The sequence below is a fragment of the Podarcis bocagei genome (assembly GCF_964188305.1).
Source record: "Podarcis bocagei genome assembly, chromosome: 2".
In the NCBI taxonomy this organism is placed as follows: Eukaryota; Metazoa; Chordata; class Lepidosauria; order Squamata; family Lacertidae; genus Podarcis; species Podarcis bocagei.
Window position 1 is genome coordinate 28,984,364 of NC_138126.1, and position 17,234 is coordinate 29,001,597.

The 17,234-nt window shown below is 43.8% G+C and overlaps 1 protein-coding gene and 1 long non-coding RNA gene across 8 annotated transcripts in view; one reads left to right on the forward strand and one right to left on the reverse strand.

The window, feature by feature from the left end:
- PTPRG (protein tyrosine phosphatase receptor type G) overlaps positions 1-17,234 on the forward strand; it is a 558,127-nt gene that overhangs the window by 456,129 nt on the left and 84,764 nt on the right. For 5 of the 7 annotated variants that reach the window (XM_081183960.1, XM_081183962.1, XM_081183958.1 and 2 more), the window contains exons 9-12: positions 8,041-8,225; positions 12,162-12,270; positions 13,714-13,763; positions 15,169-16,072. In XM_081183960.1, coding sequence (XP_081040086.1) covers positions 8,041-8,225; positions 12,162-12,270; positions 13,714-13,763; positions 15,169-16,072 — 1,248 coding nt within the window. The remainder of the gene's footprint in view (positions 1-8,040; positions 8,226-12,161; positions 12,271-13,713; positions 13,764-15,168; positions 16,073-17,234) is intronic. The other 2 variants (XM_081183964.1, XM_081183961.1) reach the window with 1 other exon arrangement.
- The window catches only part of LOC308581683, a 114,111-nt gene continuing 103,964 nt past the window's right edge, over positions 7,088-17,234 (reverse strand). The window contains exon 5 of the long non-coding RNA XR_014005147.1: positions 7,088-7,227. This is a non-coding gene — a long non-coding RNA (uncharacterized lncRNA). The remainder of the gene's footprint in view (positions 7,228-17,234) is intronic.

Genomic DNA, 17,234 nt, shown 5'->3' on the forward strand with positions numbered 1-17,234 from the left:
CTTGCCAACAAAGAAGGCTGATCGCCAAAGAATTGATGCTTTTGAATTATGGTGGTGGAGGAGTCCCATGGACTGCAAGATCAAACCTATTCAATCTGAAGGAAATCAGCTCTGAGTGCTCACTGGAGGAACAGATCCTGAAGCTGAGGCTCCAATACTTTGGCCACCTCATGAGAAGAGAAGACTCCATGGAAAAGACCCTGGGAAAGATTGAGGGCACAAGGAGAAGGGGACGACAGAGGACAACGAGATGGTTGGACAGTGTTCTCAAAGCTACCAACATGAGTTTGACAAACTGCGGGAGGCAGTGGAAGACAGGAGTGCCTGGCATGCTCTGGTCCATGGGTTCACGATGAGTCGGACATGACTAAACGACTAAATAACAACATAGCAGGGATGGGGAACTTGTGGCCTTGCAGATGTTGTGGGCCTCCAACTCCCGTTAGAGCCAGCCAGCATGAGAAATGCTCAGAGCTGTTGGGAATTGTATTCCAGCAACATCGCAGGTTAGTCACTGCTACTCTGTAGGCCTCAGTTAGCAAGCTGTAATACCAAGAGTATATAGACATAGACATGAATAACAGGAATCTGAAAGTCTCTGGAAGAATGTCTTCATTCAGTTTCCAAATTCTTGTTTTATAGTGTGTCATATACAATGTGTTATAGCAGGTTGAGAAGGTCTGGATGTGACCCTTGCATGAAATATGAGCAAGATATTTCCCGTAGTTATGGGAGCTACAAGAGGGAGAAGACCACCTGAGGTTCTTTTAAGCAGAACGTTTGTTTCAACAGTAGACACAATCTGTCATAGAGAACAAAACAGTGACAGATCCCAGTTTTTTAAAAAGGAAGAATTTGGATGGATTTCAAGAGAACCAAGAGAAAATCTTGAAGGGGGGAAAAAGCAAACAGAAATGAAACTTGTGGACTGGCTTGGTGCATGTGCTATAAAAGCACGTGCATTTTTAAATGGCCTCTTTTAGCAACACCCTTTTGTTCCTCTTGCTCGTATTTCCTAATCCCCAAATGCAATCCAAATGTGTACAGTGGTGCCCCACAAGACGAATGCCTCGCAAGACGGAAAACCCGCTAGACGAAAGGGTTTTCCGTTTTGGAGGTGCTTCGCAAAACGAATTTCCTATGGGCTTTCTTTGCAAGACGAAAATGTCTTGCGAGTTCCTGCAGGTTTCCCCCCCCCCCTTCTCCCAAGCCGCTAAGCCGCTTATCAGCTGATCCGCTAAGCCGCTTAACAGCTGATCCGCTAAGCCGCTTATCAGTTGATCCACTAAGCCGCTTATCAGCTGATCCGCTAATAGCGCTAATCCGCTAAGCCGCTAATGGGCTTGCTTCGCAAGACGAAAAAACCGCAAGACGAAGAGACTCGCGGAACGGATTCTTTTCGTCTTGCGAGGCACCACTGTAAATGCATTCAGTCACAATGTCGTTTTTTGTTTCCTATAGTTTGCCCGTTCCTAACCCCTCAGAGTAACTTACTGCTGTAGTAACTGTACTATAGCCGTAGTAAAAATAATTTACTGTTCCTGTTTTTGTTGTTGCTATTCCTGCTGTGGTGGTTGTTGTTGTTGATGATAATGATGATGAGGTATCACCAAAGGGTGCAATCCCAGAACCTGTTAGGTCAGGGGTCAGCAAACTTTTTCAGCAGGGGGCCGGTCCACTGTTCCTCAGACCTTGTGGGGGGGGGGCTGGACTATATTTTTTGGGGGGAGAATGAACGAATTCCTATGCCCCACAAATAACCTAGAGATTCATTTTCAATAAAAGGACACGTTCTACTCATGTAAAAACATGCTGATTCCCGGACTGTCTGTGGGCCGGATTTAGAAGGTGATTGGGCCATATCCGGCCCTTGGGCCTTAGTTTGCCTGTCCATGTGTTAGGTCAATGTTAACATTAGTGGAATTGATATCCTTTACCTGTTGTTCTTGGGTTTGTTTGTTTTTTCATTTTGTTGATGACACACGGAGGTGTAAATGGAGACAAGAACCTAATGGCGTATCAGCCCCCCGCCCCGCCACTCTGGGATCTCCTGCTCAAATTGTCTTCGTAAGCTGGCCTTGTTCTATGTAACAGCAGAGAGGAAATGCCCATAAACTAGGTTTCCAACATTCTCCAATCCCTAACTTCCATAAGCAGCCTCAACTCACATTGTCATTCTTTTCCATATCTGCAACGGAGAGATAGACTTCAGAGCAAGATCTTAACTCAGTGGTCGGGCTTCTGCCTTGCTCTTAGAAGGTCCCAGGTTCAGTATTCTGCATCTCCAAGTAGGACTGAGAGAGATTCCTGCCCCAAACCCTGGAGAGCCCTTGTCAACCAGTTTAGACAGTACTGAGCTAGATGGGTGGACCAGTGTTCTGACTCAATGTAAAGTGACTTCCTATTTTCCTAAACTCAGTTGCATGTTGTGTTACAGAAGTTAAGCATTGGCTGTAGTCTTCCTGTTCAGAGGGAAAAGGCAACATGGGCACAACAGGGTTTCAGGGCTCGCCCCTGAGATCACATTAACTACCTCTGCCCCACCTACAGTTAGTGGGAAGAGCCTTTGGTATTCATGGAGGCTCCCTGTGTGATGGTGAAGATCTGGGCTTTCAGTTGCAGAGGGAGTTTCCATGGCTAAGCAATGCTCCCTGCTAAAGAAGTCCCCCTCCCCTCATAACAAGAGCTGGGAGAACCTTTTGACCTTGGGATGTGCATGAAATGCTTAGCTCTACAGCAGCGGATCTCAACCTGTGGGTCCCCAGATGTTGGATTACAACTCCCATCATCCCTGAGCTCTGGCCTTGCTAGCTAGGAGTGATGGGAGTTGTAGTTCAACAACATCTGGGGACCCACAGGTTGAGAAAAGCTGCTCTATGGTATATCTCTTGCCTCTTCCGTCCGGAATGATACGAACATTGGGCTTCGCTCAGGAAGGAGAAGTAGGCAGAAACAATAAATGGAGTGAATAAAATCTGGGCAATGCTGTTCCTCCCATTAGCTCCTTCACCCTTGCTTGCTTTCTGCGGGAGAAATTTGGTGGAATTGGCATCATAAAACCCACATAAAAATGGGTGGGTAGCAAAGCTTTCTCCCCTTTTGATCATAGAATAATGAACGAAGCAGGAACAGTGACACAGAAAGATGCAGATTCTATAGACTGCCAAATTGCTGTGAACTTTGTGTTTCTTTCTTTCTTTCTTTCTTTCTTTCTTTCTTTCTTTCTTTCTTTCTTTCTTTCTTTCTTTCTTTCAGGGGTTAGCTGCATTATTAGCTACTTTATTATGTAGCACCTTAATTAAATCATGGGCTGGAATGATCAGATCAAGTGTTTTTGGTTCTATTGTGTCTTCAGCAGCTTTTACCTATATTCATTAAGCAAATGCCTCGTTTTATAAACAGGGAGGAAAATTATTTTTGCTCACTTGTCAGTTGAATTATTCTAGTTAGCGGTTCCCCTGGTATGCGGTTCCCCTGTGCCTTAGAATAATTGGGGACTGGGGGTGCAGTGGGGAGGGGAGGGGGCTGAATAAATCAGCTAGTTAGTGAAGGTTTCTCACTGTGAAATAGCTTCACTCTAAAGTTCATAGTCCTTTTAGCAAGACAAGAGGCTGAATCAGGGTGGCCATCTTTGGAGGCATCTCCTGCTAACAGCCCCAGAATGCCATGCTGCAGTATTCCACACTAACCTAGCACTGGGCATGCTCCCATGGCAGGATGCATTACTCCATGTCACCAGGATCATACCACCCAGATTTGAACAAAGTGGCCTGTGCAAGAACTGCCTGCAGATTCCTTCAAGGGCTGCCTTTTGCCATGAAGCCTTTGATACACATATCTTCTTTCCCCCATGTTTGTCCCTGCCCCACTTTCCCTCCCCTTGTCTGTTGTCTCTCCCCTGTGTCTGTTTCTAGATAGCAAGCCACTTGGGGCAGAGACCTGTCCTCTCATTCTTTGTAAGGTGTGTGGGAGGAATCAAGGTGGTCCGATATTAAATTAGAAATTGAATTCGAATGGGACCCTGACTTTTCTGCAAACATCTGGTTCATGAATACGAGAGGATTGTAAACAAACTTGAACCTCACTATTCAGGATACAGCTTGTCTATTCTCAACCATAAACCTGCATCTCTCTGCCACTCCACAGATTAGCTTTCAGCTCAGCTCAGCTCAGCTCAGCTTGGCTCCTCCTTCCACAGCAAAACTTTAGGCTGACTACAAAAGCAGGCTTTTGCAGTGGATGGGTGGGGCTCCTGATCATAGCCAGGGTGGGGCAGAGGAGCATTGTGATTGGCCCAGCCTCTTCCATGGTTCTTGTCACCATGTACATGGGTGGTGCTGTAGAAATGAATCAAATGTACAGAGCAGGGGGCGAAATCCCTTCAGTGCTGGTAGTCTGTCCTAAGGCAAAATGTCTGACCGTGATGCAAGATGCATCCGTGAGACCTTCTTCAGATTTAGTGCAATAATAGTTACACTTCTGAAAGTTAAATTAATTAAAAAGAATGATGCAGTTGTAGGAGAGGTGTTATTTTTGTTGCACAGGTGTTGATGAAATTTTCATTGTGAATAATTGATGTGGCTATTTAATATGAAAGAATATATTTGGGGAAAATAGCAGTTGCCATTTATAGGTGTCTGTGTGGGCTTGTTGCAGACTTATCGTTAAAAGTCTTTGACATTCCAGATTAGCTTAACTGTGGACATAGGAAGCAGGTGGAGACATAGCTGACAGTTACCTATGGAATAAGGGATCAAAAGCAAGCATGTGGGAGAAATTGGTTTGGTCCCCATTTTTCAGCAAACAGGTCTAATTTGCAGTGTTTTGACTAAAACATTTTCAAAAATGCAGGCATCAAGTAGGACTGCAAACCTCTGCAAATTTGCAATGCAGTTTCAGTTCAAAACGGTGTGTACAAAAGGTGTAGGTTTTTTTGGGGGGGTGTCCAACTATGTATTTAGAATAAAATGGATGCAATAATGCTTGTTTTAGGGGAAATTCATACAGTATAAATGTGATTTATGTGGGTGTGTTTAATCTGCAGAATTGGGATAGAATGGACACCTTGATTGAAAATATGTGAAACTGACACAGAATGGAAATACAGTGGTACCTCAGGTTAACAACTTAATTCATTCTGGAGGTCCGTTCTTAACCTGAAACTGTTCTTAACCTGAGGTACCACTTTAGCTAATGCGTCTGCCGCCGCACCGCCAGCGCACGATTTCTGTTCTCATCCTGAAGCAAAGTTCTTAACCCAAGGTACTACTTCCAGGTTAGCGGAGTCTGTAACCTGAAGCGTCTGTAACCTGAAGCGTCTGTAACCCAAGGTACCACTGCAGTCAAACTCTATTGGCATGCAGAGATAATGTGCACCCATGATTTAAGAGTGGGTCACAAAATCATGAACATCTACCCTCTCTCATTCACAAATTCCCTCAAGCTTCCTGTATCATAGATCAACATGGCAGGTAACACTGCCTGGTTGAAAGACTTCAGTTCAGGACTCTACTGGGCATTTCCATGCCCTTCTCACAACCCATAAACTGCGGTTATGCATTACATCTGCCCTAGCCCATGAGGTAGCACCATTACAGTGTTTCACCATGACCTCTGAATGCAATATAGGCGATAGGAATAGGCGGCTTAATTGAAAAGACTTTGGCAAGGATCACTGGGAAGTGTATTGAATGCGTGAAAGGCACTCTGCGTATGCGGCAGGATGGTGAGTGAAACCTTGAACTCCCACTGTCAGCAAATACACCCCATTATCTGGCATTCTCTGGGACTCTGAGGTTAAAATTTGGCAAGAACGTTTGCGGACCTGTCCTGATGTTATGTTCATGAATCACGGTTTCCCAAGCTTAAAAATAACTCTCTTTATTGCAGGAAAAGCACAGCATTTTATCAATAGCCTATTAGTGCCACCTAGTGTTCTCCATTTCCTTTACACTGTTGCTGCTGCTTAAGAAAAAAAAATTGATTCAGCCATTATAAATCGGCAGATTTCTTATTTCACACAAAAGGCATGCACTAATTTGCTGTCCAGCTGGAGCACGGATAGGTTTGCCCTCAGGTTTCCTTATTTCATCATGATCACTGTCTCTGGTTCCTTCCTCACTTGCAGAAATCATTTGCTATTGCTGTGCAGGCTTTCAGCACTTGTAAGCAGCATGGCTCTGCATAAAGTCCTGTATTATCGTTTATCAATGCTTTCATTTGTTAACGTATTTATTTGTGCACAGGGGATCCAGACACATCGCCTCGCTAGTGCCATGCTGTTTCAAGAACGCTGAACTGTTTACTCTCTACTAACCTTAAGCATAGCTGGTCATCCAAAGCAGGGATGACTCACCCACCCCACCCCACCCAGTCTGGGGACATGATCCAGCCTCCCCACAAGCAAATTTTTGCTCACCTCCTAAGACCTCACCGATTTTGCCAGGGGCAGCAAAAAGAAAAGCTCAAGTAAACATTACCTGATGGGAATGCAAATTGCACCCTCCCCAGTCATCAGAGCAATCTTTTGACGAGCAGAGAAGGGTTGATAACTCCTTTCCTTGGCTGAGCTGCACAGATAAGTGGAGAAGAGAGGGCAGCTGTGTGTCTCATGCATGTGTGCGGTATCTGCAGACGAGAGAGTATGGGCTGCCTGGCCAAACCCATTTTTAGTTGCACTCACCAATGCCATAGAGTCCATGGGAGATTAGCTAAGGGTGAATATAGACCCTGGGCCAAAAAAAAGACTAGTCCCTTCTGCTCTGGACAGACACTCTTAAAAGTGAGCTGCCGGGGATGAGCAAGAGGAGTTAAAAATAATAATGAGTCTCTTGGTTCTTATCAGGAACCACAACACCGAAGACATGTATGCAGTTCCGGTTCAATTATTTGGCATATGCACTGAAAACATATAGAAAGGGTTTGCTCTTGCAGGCTTTCAGTAATGGGTGTGTAATGGGAGCCAGTGTGGTGTAGTGGTTAAGAGCGGTAGTCACGTAATCTGGGAAACCGGGTTCGTGTCTCCGCTCCTCCACATGCAGCTGCTGGCTGACCTTGGGCCAGTCACACTTCTCTGAAGCCTCTCAGCCCCACTCACCTCACAGAGTGTTTGTTGTGGGGGAGGAAGGGAAAGGAGAATGTTAGCCGCTTTGAGACTCCTGAAGGGGAGTGAAAGGCGGGATATCAAATCCAAACTCTTCTTCTTCTTCTTCTTCTTCTATAAACTACCTGTCAGGGAACTGACATCAGAGGGAGAGGCGAAGGGGAGGCTCCCAGATGATGCTGGCGAAGGACCCAGCAGCAGGGGGAGAAACAGCTCAGTAGAGGGGGAAGCCAATCAGCGCAACACCAGGGATAGAGGGGGGCAGACGGGGGAAGTGGAGAGAGGGCTCCAGGACTCTTCACTGGACATCAGTGAGGAGAGCCCAGGTCCTCCGCTACCCACGCCTTCCCTGCGCAGAAGACTCCCACGCAGTGAGAGGAGGAGGAGGAGACTGGGTGTCAAACAACTTTTATGTTGGAAGAGGTTCAAGAAACGCCCACTGACGGATTCTGCCAGTGACTGAGGCAGCCACGATGAGAAGGGGCTGTGCAGTCAGAAAGGTTTAACAAGGCAAATTAACCGAGAAAGGCACCAGTTTACGCACGAGTAACTCATACCTATTACACTACTCAAAGCAACGAACCATACAGGCTCTCTTCTCTGTCTTGTAGTTTCTTCTGGTGAGCTAATTTTAGAAGCCTTGGCCCTGACAGGTGCAGTTCGTACGTTACAAGCCTCCCTGAATCCCCAACGTCAGTGATGCTTTCCTGTCCCTTGTTGTGGGACCAAGATGTCGCTGTCATGGTTTGAAAAGTCCCTAGAGAAGGAGGGAGGTAGAAAAGAAAGCAAGAGAGGTTGCAGCAATAACTGCTTATAGTGGTAGTGAAGTGTTTTCCACTCAAGATTAGACCGGGCTTTTAAATTAATGCTTAAGAGACTTTTATTTCTCCCGACGCTTTAGAGGCATGGCATATTTATTTGTTCCCCTTTTTGCTTAGTTTGCAGTACTCCGCCTGTCAACATGAAAGTGCAGCCGGTGAACAGAACCGCCTTGCTGGTGACATGGAATCAACCGGAGATGATCTACCACCCTCCCATTATGAACTATATGATTTCCTACAGCTGGGCTAAAAACGAAGATGAGAAGGAAAAAACCTTCACCAAGGACAGCGACAAGGACCTGGTAAAAACCACAGCATCGGAAGTTGCCATTAGTGTTAAGATAGCCTTACCGTGTGTTTCCTCAGTAGACGGCTGGGGGATGAATCTCTTGGGTCTTAAGCTGAATGGATGCTTTCTGCCTAACTCCTTTTAACACACATACGGTGTTTGTTGGTATCTGTGTGCTGTTCCACAACTTCAAAACATCTGAATCTGATTCTTGGTTTGTATAGGTATAGGAGGAATGGTCAAACACCTTCGTCTTCTTGTATTGCACATATCTCTATGGGGAACGACCGTAGGGTCAGGAATAGAGCATCCGCTTTGCATTCAGAAGGTCCCAAGTTCAACCCTGCCATCTCCAGGACCAGAAGAGAACCCTGCCAGAAACCCTGGAGAGCCACTGACTGTCAGTGTAGACAATACTAAATGGATCAGTGATCTGATGCATTATGAAGCAGCTTCCTAACCCTTCAGCTTGGAAACAAGTTAAGCTTGATGATGGAAGGAACTTGCTTCCCTGCATGTTGCTTCATCCTAAGGGATCTGTGACCCTCTGGATGTTGCTGGACTCCAACTCCAACCATCCCTGACCATTGGCTGTGTTGGCTGAGGGTGATGGGAGCTGGAGTCCAACAACATCTGAATGCCCATAGGTTCTCCATCCCGCTTTATGGGAGAAGTTGCAAATCCCTCTTATTGTCCTTATTGTGAATAGGAGATGAGCTATATTCTGAGGTTGTTCCTGTTAGCACATCCATTGCTCGTTCGCAGGATTTGGCCTTTGGAGCCAGCTATACATGTAGTATATGTACCTTTGTAATGGGGGGCTTAAATTTGAGAAGAGACATAAGCCCAAATCGGGGTAGTCTATATGGATTGGAATATTGGCCTAGCACTTAAGGTGGGATCTACTTGGCATTCAACTTGCTGCCCAAGCAGAGGCAAGCGATAACTGTACAAGCCTTTAAAATTCCATGTGTCTAGAATGAAAGTGACATATTCCATTTTGAAAGGGCTCAGTTTATTGTTAATCAAAGCAAGCTTCTGGAATAATGAAATAAGTAATTGTATATGCACATAAAAATGCAGCCGCAATGAGTGAAATTTCTAATGACAGTTATCTTTTCTCCTCCTTTGCAACTACACACTCCTTGGGTACCATTCAATCAGTTTATAGAATAATACATGTCTTATTCTCCCTTAGATTGAGGTTCTTTTACTTAATTTCCATTTATATTTTCAATTTCCCCCCACTAGAAGTTGTTATCTGGGTCACGTTAGGGAGTGATGTGCTTCATGAAATCAGAAAGCAATCTTCTGAAAGGTGCCCAAGGTTAGGGCTATATTATAATCTCAAACTTGTCATCATTTCACACTCTTAAGGGAGATTATTCCCCCACCCTCCTACCCCCATTTCTAATTAGTAAAAAGAACAGAGTGCATTAATCAGGAAAAAATATCTAGTTACAAACATAGGGTGTAGTCCCCCAGGAATGGCTGTTGCACAATTTCCATTCATTTTCATTGCTTTAGAATTGATTGCTTAGCTATTACAGATGCTATAATAATTGGCACTTTAGAATCATGATTTCCAGCCAGCATCAATCTGTGGCCAAGAGGATGGTTGCCTAACTGGACAGGGGAGGGGGGTGGTTTTGTTTTTTTACCCCCTGCGCTTCTCAGCTGCTACTCCATGTGTATTTTCCTCCCTGTGCCTTCTCAGTCTTGTTCTTCTAGAACTATTTGGTGGGCTGGAGATGGGGGCGGAGAGAATGATTTACATGGGGGGAAAGGCACACACACACACTGTCTCCACCAGCTTACCCTATGAAAATGTCTGCCCAAACAATCCACATCACAATTGCATGGGAGATGGATAAGTGGTTTGTTTTTGAAACTTTTTGGGCGGCAAGAAGTAATGGAGCCTTGAAAAGGAAAGGATTTATTTTATGCCTGCCCATCCACAGGAGCAAATAGGTTTTTCCCCTACCCTTGGGTCTTTGGGGCACATTAGAAAATGGTATAATATTCAACCATGAATAAAGTAGCAGTGATAAAAGGGTACCTAACCAGGAGTCTTCCTGGGGACGCAGATGGCGCTGTGGGTTAAACCACAGAACCTAGGACTTGCCGATCAGAAGGTTGGCGGTTTGAATCCCCGCAACGGGGTGAGCTCCCATTGCTCTGTCCCAGCTCCTGCCAACCTAGCAGTTCGAAAGCACGTCAGAGTGCAAGTAGATAAATAGGTACCGCTCCGGCGGGAAGGTAAACAGTGTTTCCATGCGCTGCTCTGGTTTGCCAGAAGCGGCTTAGTCATGCTGGCCACATGACCCGGAAGCTGTACGCCGGCTCCCTCAGCCAGTAAAGCGAGATGAGCGCCGCAACCCCAGAGTCGGTCACGACTGGACCTAATGGTCAGGGGTCCCTTTACCTTTAACCAGGAGTCTTCCTGTAGATGAGGAAAATGAGGAACTTGGCAGGCAGGCAATTTAATGGGGAAGTGGGGGGGGGGCTTCAGCTCTTGTGTTCTGAGGGTCTTCTAGCCTTCCAAAGCGACCTGACATGACGTGTGAACCAAGGATCCAGTGAAAAAGTCCTCAATTTTTTTAAACTAGCTTAAAGACTAGTTTTAGGGAATATTCTAGTTTTCACATGGTCCGTCTCCAGGTAAACCTCTGATGAGTGCATGACCTAAAGAAAGCCTTCTGATTTCTTGACAAAAAGAAATTCTGCAAGAGCAACTAGATTAATCTTTCCATTGTGCCTAGCGAAAGCAAACTTTTTATTACGCAGACAAGGATTTCATGTGGTTAACAGACACCCAGCACACGTCAGCTTTTTCTGATGAGGCCTGTCCTGGCTTTTGAGTCACGTTGAGGCTAGCCAAGTCAGAAGGTCACAGAGACCTTCAGTAGCTGATACATTATTACAATATGGCAAAGGGACAGAAATCTGGAGCCTCCCTCCATACTTTGAAAATTCTGTTTACCAGCTTGCTTTTATCGTTTTATTTTTGGAAAATTTGTAAATCGTTTGCTGTATTTGACTAAAAGCCATTACAAATCCAGTTACAAAATTCTGGTATCTCTTCAGATCGTATAAATGTTTGTAAATGCGTTTTGGTCCCCTTAGGGCAGGGATGGGCTAGGGAACCTGTGGTCTTCAACATGTTTGTTAGACTCTAGCTCCCATTATCTGTGACAAGTAGTTGTGGTGGCCTGGGGCTGATGGGAAGTGGAATCCAACAACATTTGAAGGACTACATTCAGCTCTCCAAGCCTCTCTTTCTGACCCTCAGGAATCTCTGCAAGGCCAGACCTCGTCCCCACCCACATTCCCTATTGGAGCTGCTTTGAATGTTTGTGCTTGGCTGGAATATGTCCTTGAATTTGACAGTTTGGGAAGGTTGTCCAGAAGGAAGTAATGACCCCTGGGCTTAACAGGGTTCCCAACCCTGGAACAGAATGATTGAACTTGGTGCATTGTGCATTCCTTCCAGCGACCTAGAAATTTGTATTCTGGGCTTGAGTCACACTCCCCTGTGGCATCTCTGCTTCACAAAGGCAACTGCTAAATGGTAGCTGATCTTTGCCACTGCCTCTTCCTGTGCAGACAGATGCTCCTCTAACACTCTGAAGTCAGGCATGGCTGGGTTATATGATTCCACAGATCCCCTCATCGCTAGTTTCATCTGGTGCCCACTGCTTATTGTAAACAAAGGCTGATGTTTGCTTCTGCCCCCAAAATTGCATAAATCCTGCAGAATTTGTATGTTCCTCTGTGCCTTTTGGCATTTCTCTTCAACGCAGATCCTGCTCCAGGGGGTGGGTTTCTCTCTGATAAGCTTGCCCCTCGTGTAAACTCTCTTCTAAGTTTTCTTTTTGTTTTACAGACTGATCATTCAGAATCCAGTTGGGAGGGATAAAACTGAATAATATCTATTTTTTTTAAACAGAAAGCCATCATTAGCCATGTCTCACCTGACATCCTTTATCTGTTCAGAGTTCAAGCAGTGTGCCGAAATGACATGCGCAGTGATTTTAGCCAGACAATGCTCTTTAAAGGTAAAAACCATGCAATTATCCTGTTCTCTTGTAATGTTCCCTTGGCCAGGGAAAAGTGTGCAGAGTTTAAAGTCGGGGGGAAGGGCGGTCAAGCTGGCATGGTATTTAGGAACAGTGCTTTTATAAAATCGCATAAAGTGGAAACGCAATTGAAAGAGAAAACTTTGCTGACATGATTCACAGTATGACAAACCACTGAGTTCATTTCCATCGTCCCAAATTGGGAGAGAGAACTGACCCTTGGCCAGCTCTATTGTTGCAGATCCAGCATGCTTCAGATGCTATATGAATCCCGAGAAAAATAATGGAGTGGGCTAAAAAGTACTTTTAAAAGTTCTTTAAATGTTCTAAAAAAAAAACTCTGGAAGAGCACATATACCAACCCCAACTATACCAGCTATGTATTGTTCTGGGTTTGACATTGCAAATGGGGCTGTGAAGTTGAAAAACGTGGAAGTGTTTTTCTTGCAGAGCAAAAGAGGGGGAAAAAGACCACTGGCATTCACAACAGTGGTCTTGTTCTTATGACCCCATGCTCAGGTTTAGTGACGTGTTCTCACATCTCCTGTGTTTGAAATGTGTTACAATCCCCTTTAAAAGAAAAAAGAAAAAGCTGCTAGCTATCAGAGAGTATATGCCTCTTTGTATTCAAGCAGATCAAGTCATGGGGAGAGCTTAAATATTTTAAAATCATATACACCTCTCAGGAAGGAGAGTTTGATGCTCAAAAATGTCTGCCTGTCTGAAGCTGCAGACACAGAAACACAGCTGGGTATTCAGCCACTCCTATGATATAATCCTGACAATGTTTCTACTGACACAGATGCGGATCCAAACTGAGGCAATTGTGTCAGCAGTAATAATTGAACTTTTAATTCCAGAAACAGAAGCTTGCCTCCCTCGCACAAGGCCGGACTGGGCCCTCAACGGCCATTTTATATTTACACAAGGCATACTATCATTTGTGGTGGCATCTCCACACATGCCCAGTTATAAGTGTTGACCCCTGACTGCCTAAAGACTGAGGTAGCAGAACTGGGGGTGGGGAGGGGATAAGAGATGGTTTGACAGGAAAAGCAGGAAAAGTATAACGATAGGAAATTCATTTCATAATCTTGTAGTATGCATTGCTGGCTTCTGGGAATGCAGAGCAAGGGTAGGGGACAGTATTTAGAAGTCTCAATTCTCATTCCAAGGAATAAGCTTGTTTATAGTTCCCCTCTGCCTCAATACAAGCTACTGAAAAAAACAATTGTTTGGAAAACAGCCATTTCTTTATCATTGAATCCAGACTATTGGAGCCTTTTTAAATTTATTTTTACTGTAACTCACCCTGGGATTGTTAGGCTAGAAACTGAAATGATAAAAACATAAAATTATAGTGTTTAATGTTGTTTGAAGTTTAATCCACTTAAAGATTATTATTACTTTTTCCTTCCCCAGCTAATACTACTCGAATTTTTGAAGGGACCAGGATAGTGAAAACAGGAGTGGTAAGTGACATGAGTCATTGAATTGAATAGAAATCGTTTTTTTAAAAAAATACTTCAATGTTCTCTCCAGCAGGTGGCAGCGTTATATAGTAAATGTCCTGATTTAAGTCCTGATTTAAACGTCCTGATTAAAATTCAAAGAATCAAATGATTTTGATGCAGAGTTCTTTTTTTGTCTTTCATCATTGGTTATAACTCAATATTACCTATGATCCTAGGACTATGCTGATATGTTTGAATGTGTTAAATTAAGGCAAGTTAGTGAAACTGGATTTTGAAAATAAATAAATCGGGAAGGTGTTTTTACACTGAATAATACACCAAAGAGCATTGTAATTAATTGAGGGGAACCTGCTGATGTGAATCAAAAGAGTGAGAACATAGTATCACCATTTTATTTTTGGTTTTGTTTAGTCCTGTTTGGAACGGGCTTTTGATAGCAGCCACACAATCAGCAGTAAAAAGTAAAAAATTCTAAACATCAATGATATGTGCTAGAATGATGTTCAAAATTCCTTCTTCTATTGCAAACATAATATTGATGAAAACTGGGTGAAGCTTTGTAATATGATTAAACTATCAGGGAAGTAAAACTTGTAGGTCGAATCAAACTAATTGATATTTAAATTAATTTTTTTTTTAAAAAAAATCCACAAACCCTTCTCATACCTTTTTCCTTTTCTGCTTGATCTGTTAGAATGTATTTCATTATTTAAAACTGAGGAGTGGGTTGGCAGAAAGGTCATATCCTTTTTTTTCTTTAAAAAAAGTAGGTAAGGATATGCCACCAAGCTAAACATAATAACATTTTAATATGTGCTAAACATAATGAAAATTACATCCAAACAAAATTATAATGGCGCAGTAAAATATAGCAAATGCACTACACGACCCTATGTTTTACTTATTATTTCATATTGGTTGGAGCTGAGTAAAAATGTCTTGACAAAATGGGATTCAAGTGGAAATTCCCCAGAGATGCAGAAAAACAATATAGCATTATTTTAAAGTTTTTAAACGTGTCTATGCAAGCCATCTAGAATTATTTTTCAAAATCCCATTTATTTCAGATTCACACAGTGAATCTCTGTGTTGTTTAAGCCTCTGTTGCTTTAACTCACCTACTGAAAGCAATTGGATTTAGAATACTTTAACTCTTGAGTAGATCATACCTGCATGCGGGGGGTTGAGAGGGAATAAACCCAAATGCCACTGTGAAATTCATTGCTATTCCTTCCTTGATCTTAAAGGAAGAAACTATAACTCTGGCTCTGATTTGAGCTGGGCCTCAGTCGTAACATAGTTGTCTTCAGCCTTCTGTTTTCTTTGTCTTGTGAATCTCTGTGTTGTTTTGCCGGCTAGCTTTAACCACACTTGTTTAAATATACTTGTCTTATTTAAACAGAATAATGGGCAGAATGGAGTGTTTGGAAAGAAAAGGAAATCAAAAGGAAAAAAGAGCCGAGGTAGCATGTCAGGGACCTCTACTGATGCTCTCTCTGCTGTGTTTTCTTCTCTTGTTCCCCCTGGTGATTTCTTCAAGCCTACAGCTTCTCCTGCACCATCAGCCGACATGGCTCCCATCAGTTCTGGATCTTCTACTTGGACTTCCTCAGGCCTCCCCTTTTCCTTTGTATCCATGGCAACTGGAATGGGGCCCTCCTCCAGTGGGAGCCAGGCAACGGTGGCCTCTGTGGTCACCAGCACTTTGCTTGCAGGCCTTGGGTTTAGCAGTAGTGGTATTTCCTCTTTTCCTAGCACCGTTTGGCCAACTCGCCTCCCGACCTCTGCCTCGACCAATAAACAGTCGGCGAGGCCTGTCCTCGCTACCACCGAGGCTTTATCTTCCTCTCCAGCCCCGGAAAGTGATTCCGCCCTCACAAAAGACAATGAAGGCGCAGAGGATGGGGAAAAGGATGAGAAAAGCGAGAGCGAGGATGGGGAGAGAGAGCATGAAGAAGAGAGAGAAAAGGATTCGGAAAAAAGAGAGAAAAACGCTACGACTGAGGCTGCTGAGGTACAGGATAACACTGAAGCTACAGACACCACTCTTGCTCCCAACAGGACTACGGAGGGAGGGAATAAAACCATACCTGATCAAGGGCAAAGCCAAAACATTTTCCCAACAGGTAGGAGTCCTGGACAAGAAGGAGATACGGAAACAGACTCTCAATACGAAACAGTCCCTTCCACCCAAGTGCCACCAGCATACACAAATGAACAATACACTCGAGAAATTCCAATAAGACCAGAGACAGCATCAACGACACCCTTACCAAAAGACAACAGATTTATTACCATTAATCCAGGTGAGTTAACTGTGTAGGTACCAGGGAGGGGGAAGTGTGGGGTCAGGGGACTGGGAGTGTGTCAGAAATTGTTCATTGCAACAAAATGTCACTGATGCTTTTCGGCTGCTTTTGAAGTGTTGTAGCACCAACATTTGGGTTCATGCTTTCAGGAAACTTCATTACACGTTCTAGCAAACCATTTTGTAATTGCTGTGCTCATGATTGATTCATACATTAAATTTTTCAGCATGGAACCTAGCATCCCCACCTGGGGTGGCGAAAGGAAGGGTAGATGTCATAAACCCTGAATGGAAATAAATAGTTTTTGTGTAGGAGTGTCTGTGTCTTGTGACAATTCTCCACACCTTCCTAAGAAGATTCATCTTGCTTGTATTAGAAGCATCACCCCAAATGTTGCTGGAGAATGGCATAACTGCAATAGGTGTAGGCATACTTTGAACCACATTCAACTCGTATTAAGTAGCTTTGGTTGATTCCACCCACACACCTCCCAAGCTTCTTTTCATTTGTGGGTCTTTTATAGCGGCCTGAGTTCATGACTTCACACAACACCCCCTTGCCCTGTCCACTTTAATCAGTGTTTGGGTTACTCTAGACAGTTTCCATTTGGCGAACAAGACAAGCTGTCCTGTAGTGCTATTGTACCTGGTTTCAGAACTCAAAATTCACTCAGTATATGGGCAAATCTACTATGTGAGAAGCTGGGGATGACATCTTCCTCCTGTTGGCTAATTTTAAACTAGGTATCCTGTTTCTCAATTTACTTGCATGTCTGAATTTCTCTTTGTGTAGGTGTGAGTTTGGGTGTGCACCAGTGTTCTGTTTATTCAGCTCAGAGGCTGGTAGATTTCTTCAATTTCTCCCACCAATCTGCTTATGAAGTCTTAATGTAAATTACTGCACTTTTTCTCTCCTGTTTTCTTCCACTCTCTTTTGTCCTTTGCCTCTTTTGCTGTTGTTTTTAGTCACAGGCAATACCGTTAAATAAAATCACATTAAACAATAGTGGGGTGGGAAGGCACAGAAGCTAATAAAAGAGTAGAAGCCATCCTTTAAAAAGCGGAAGTGCAATCCAAGTCAGTTTGGGGAAAACTCAAGAACATAATTTCTGCCAGGTGTATTGTATGTAAAACAAAGGAATATTGGGTGCAACGGGGTA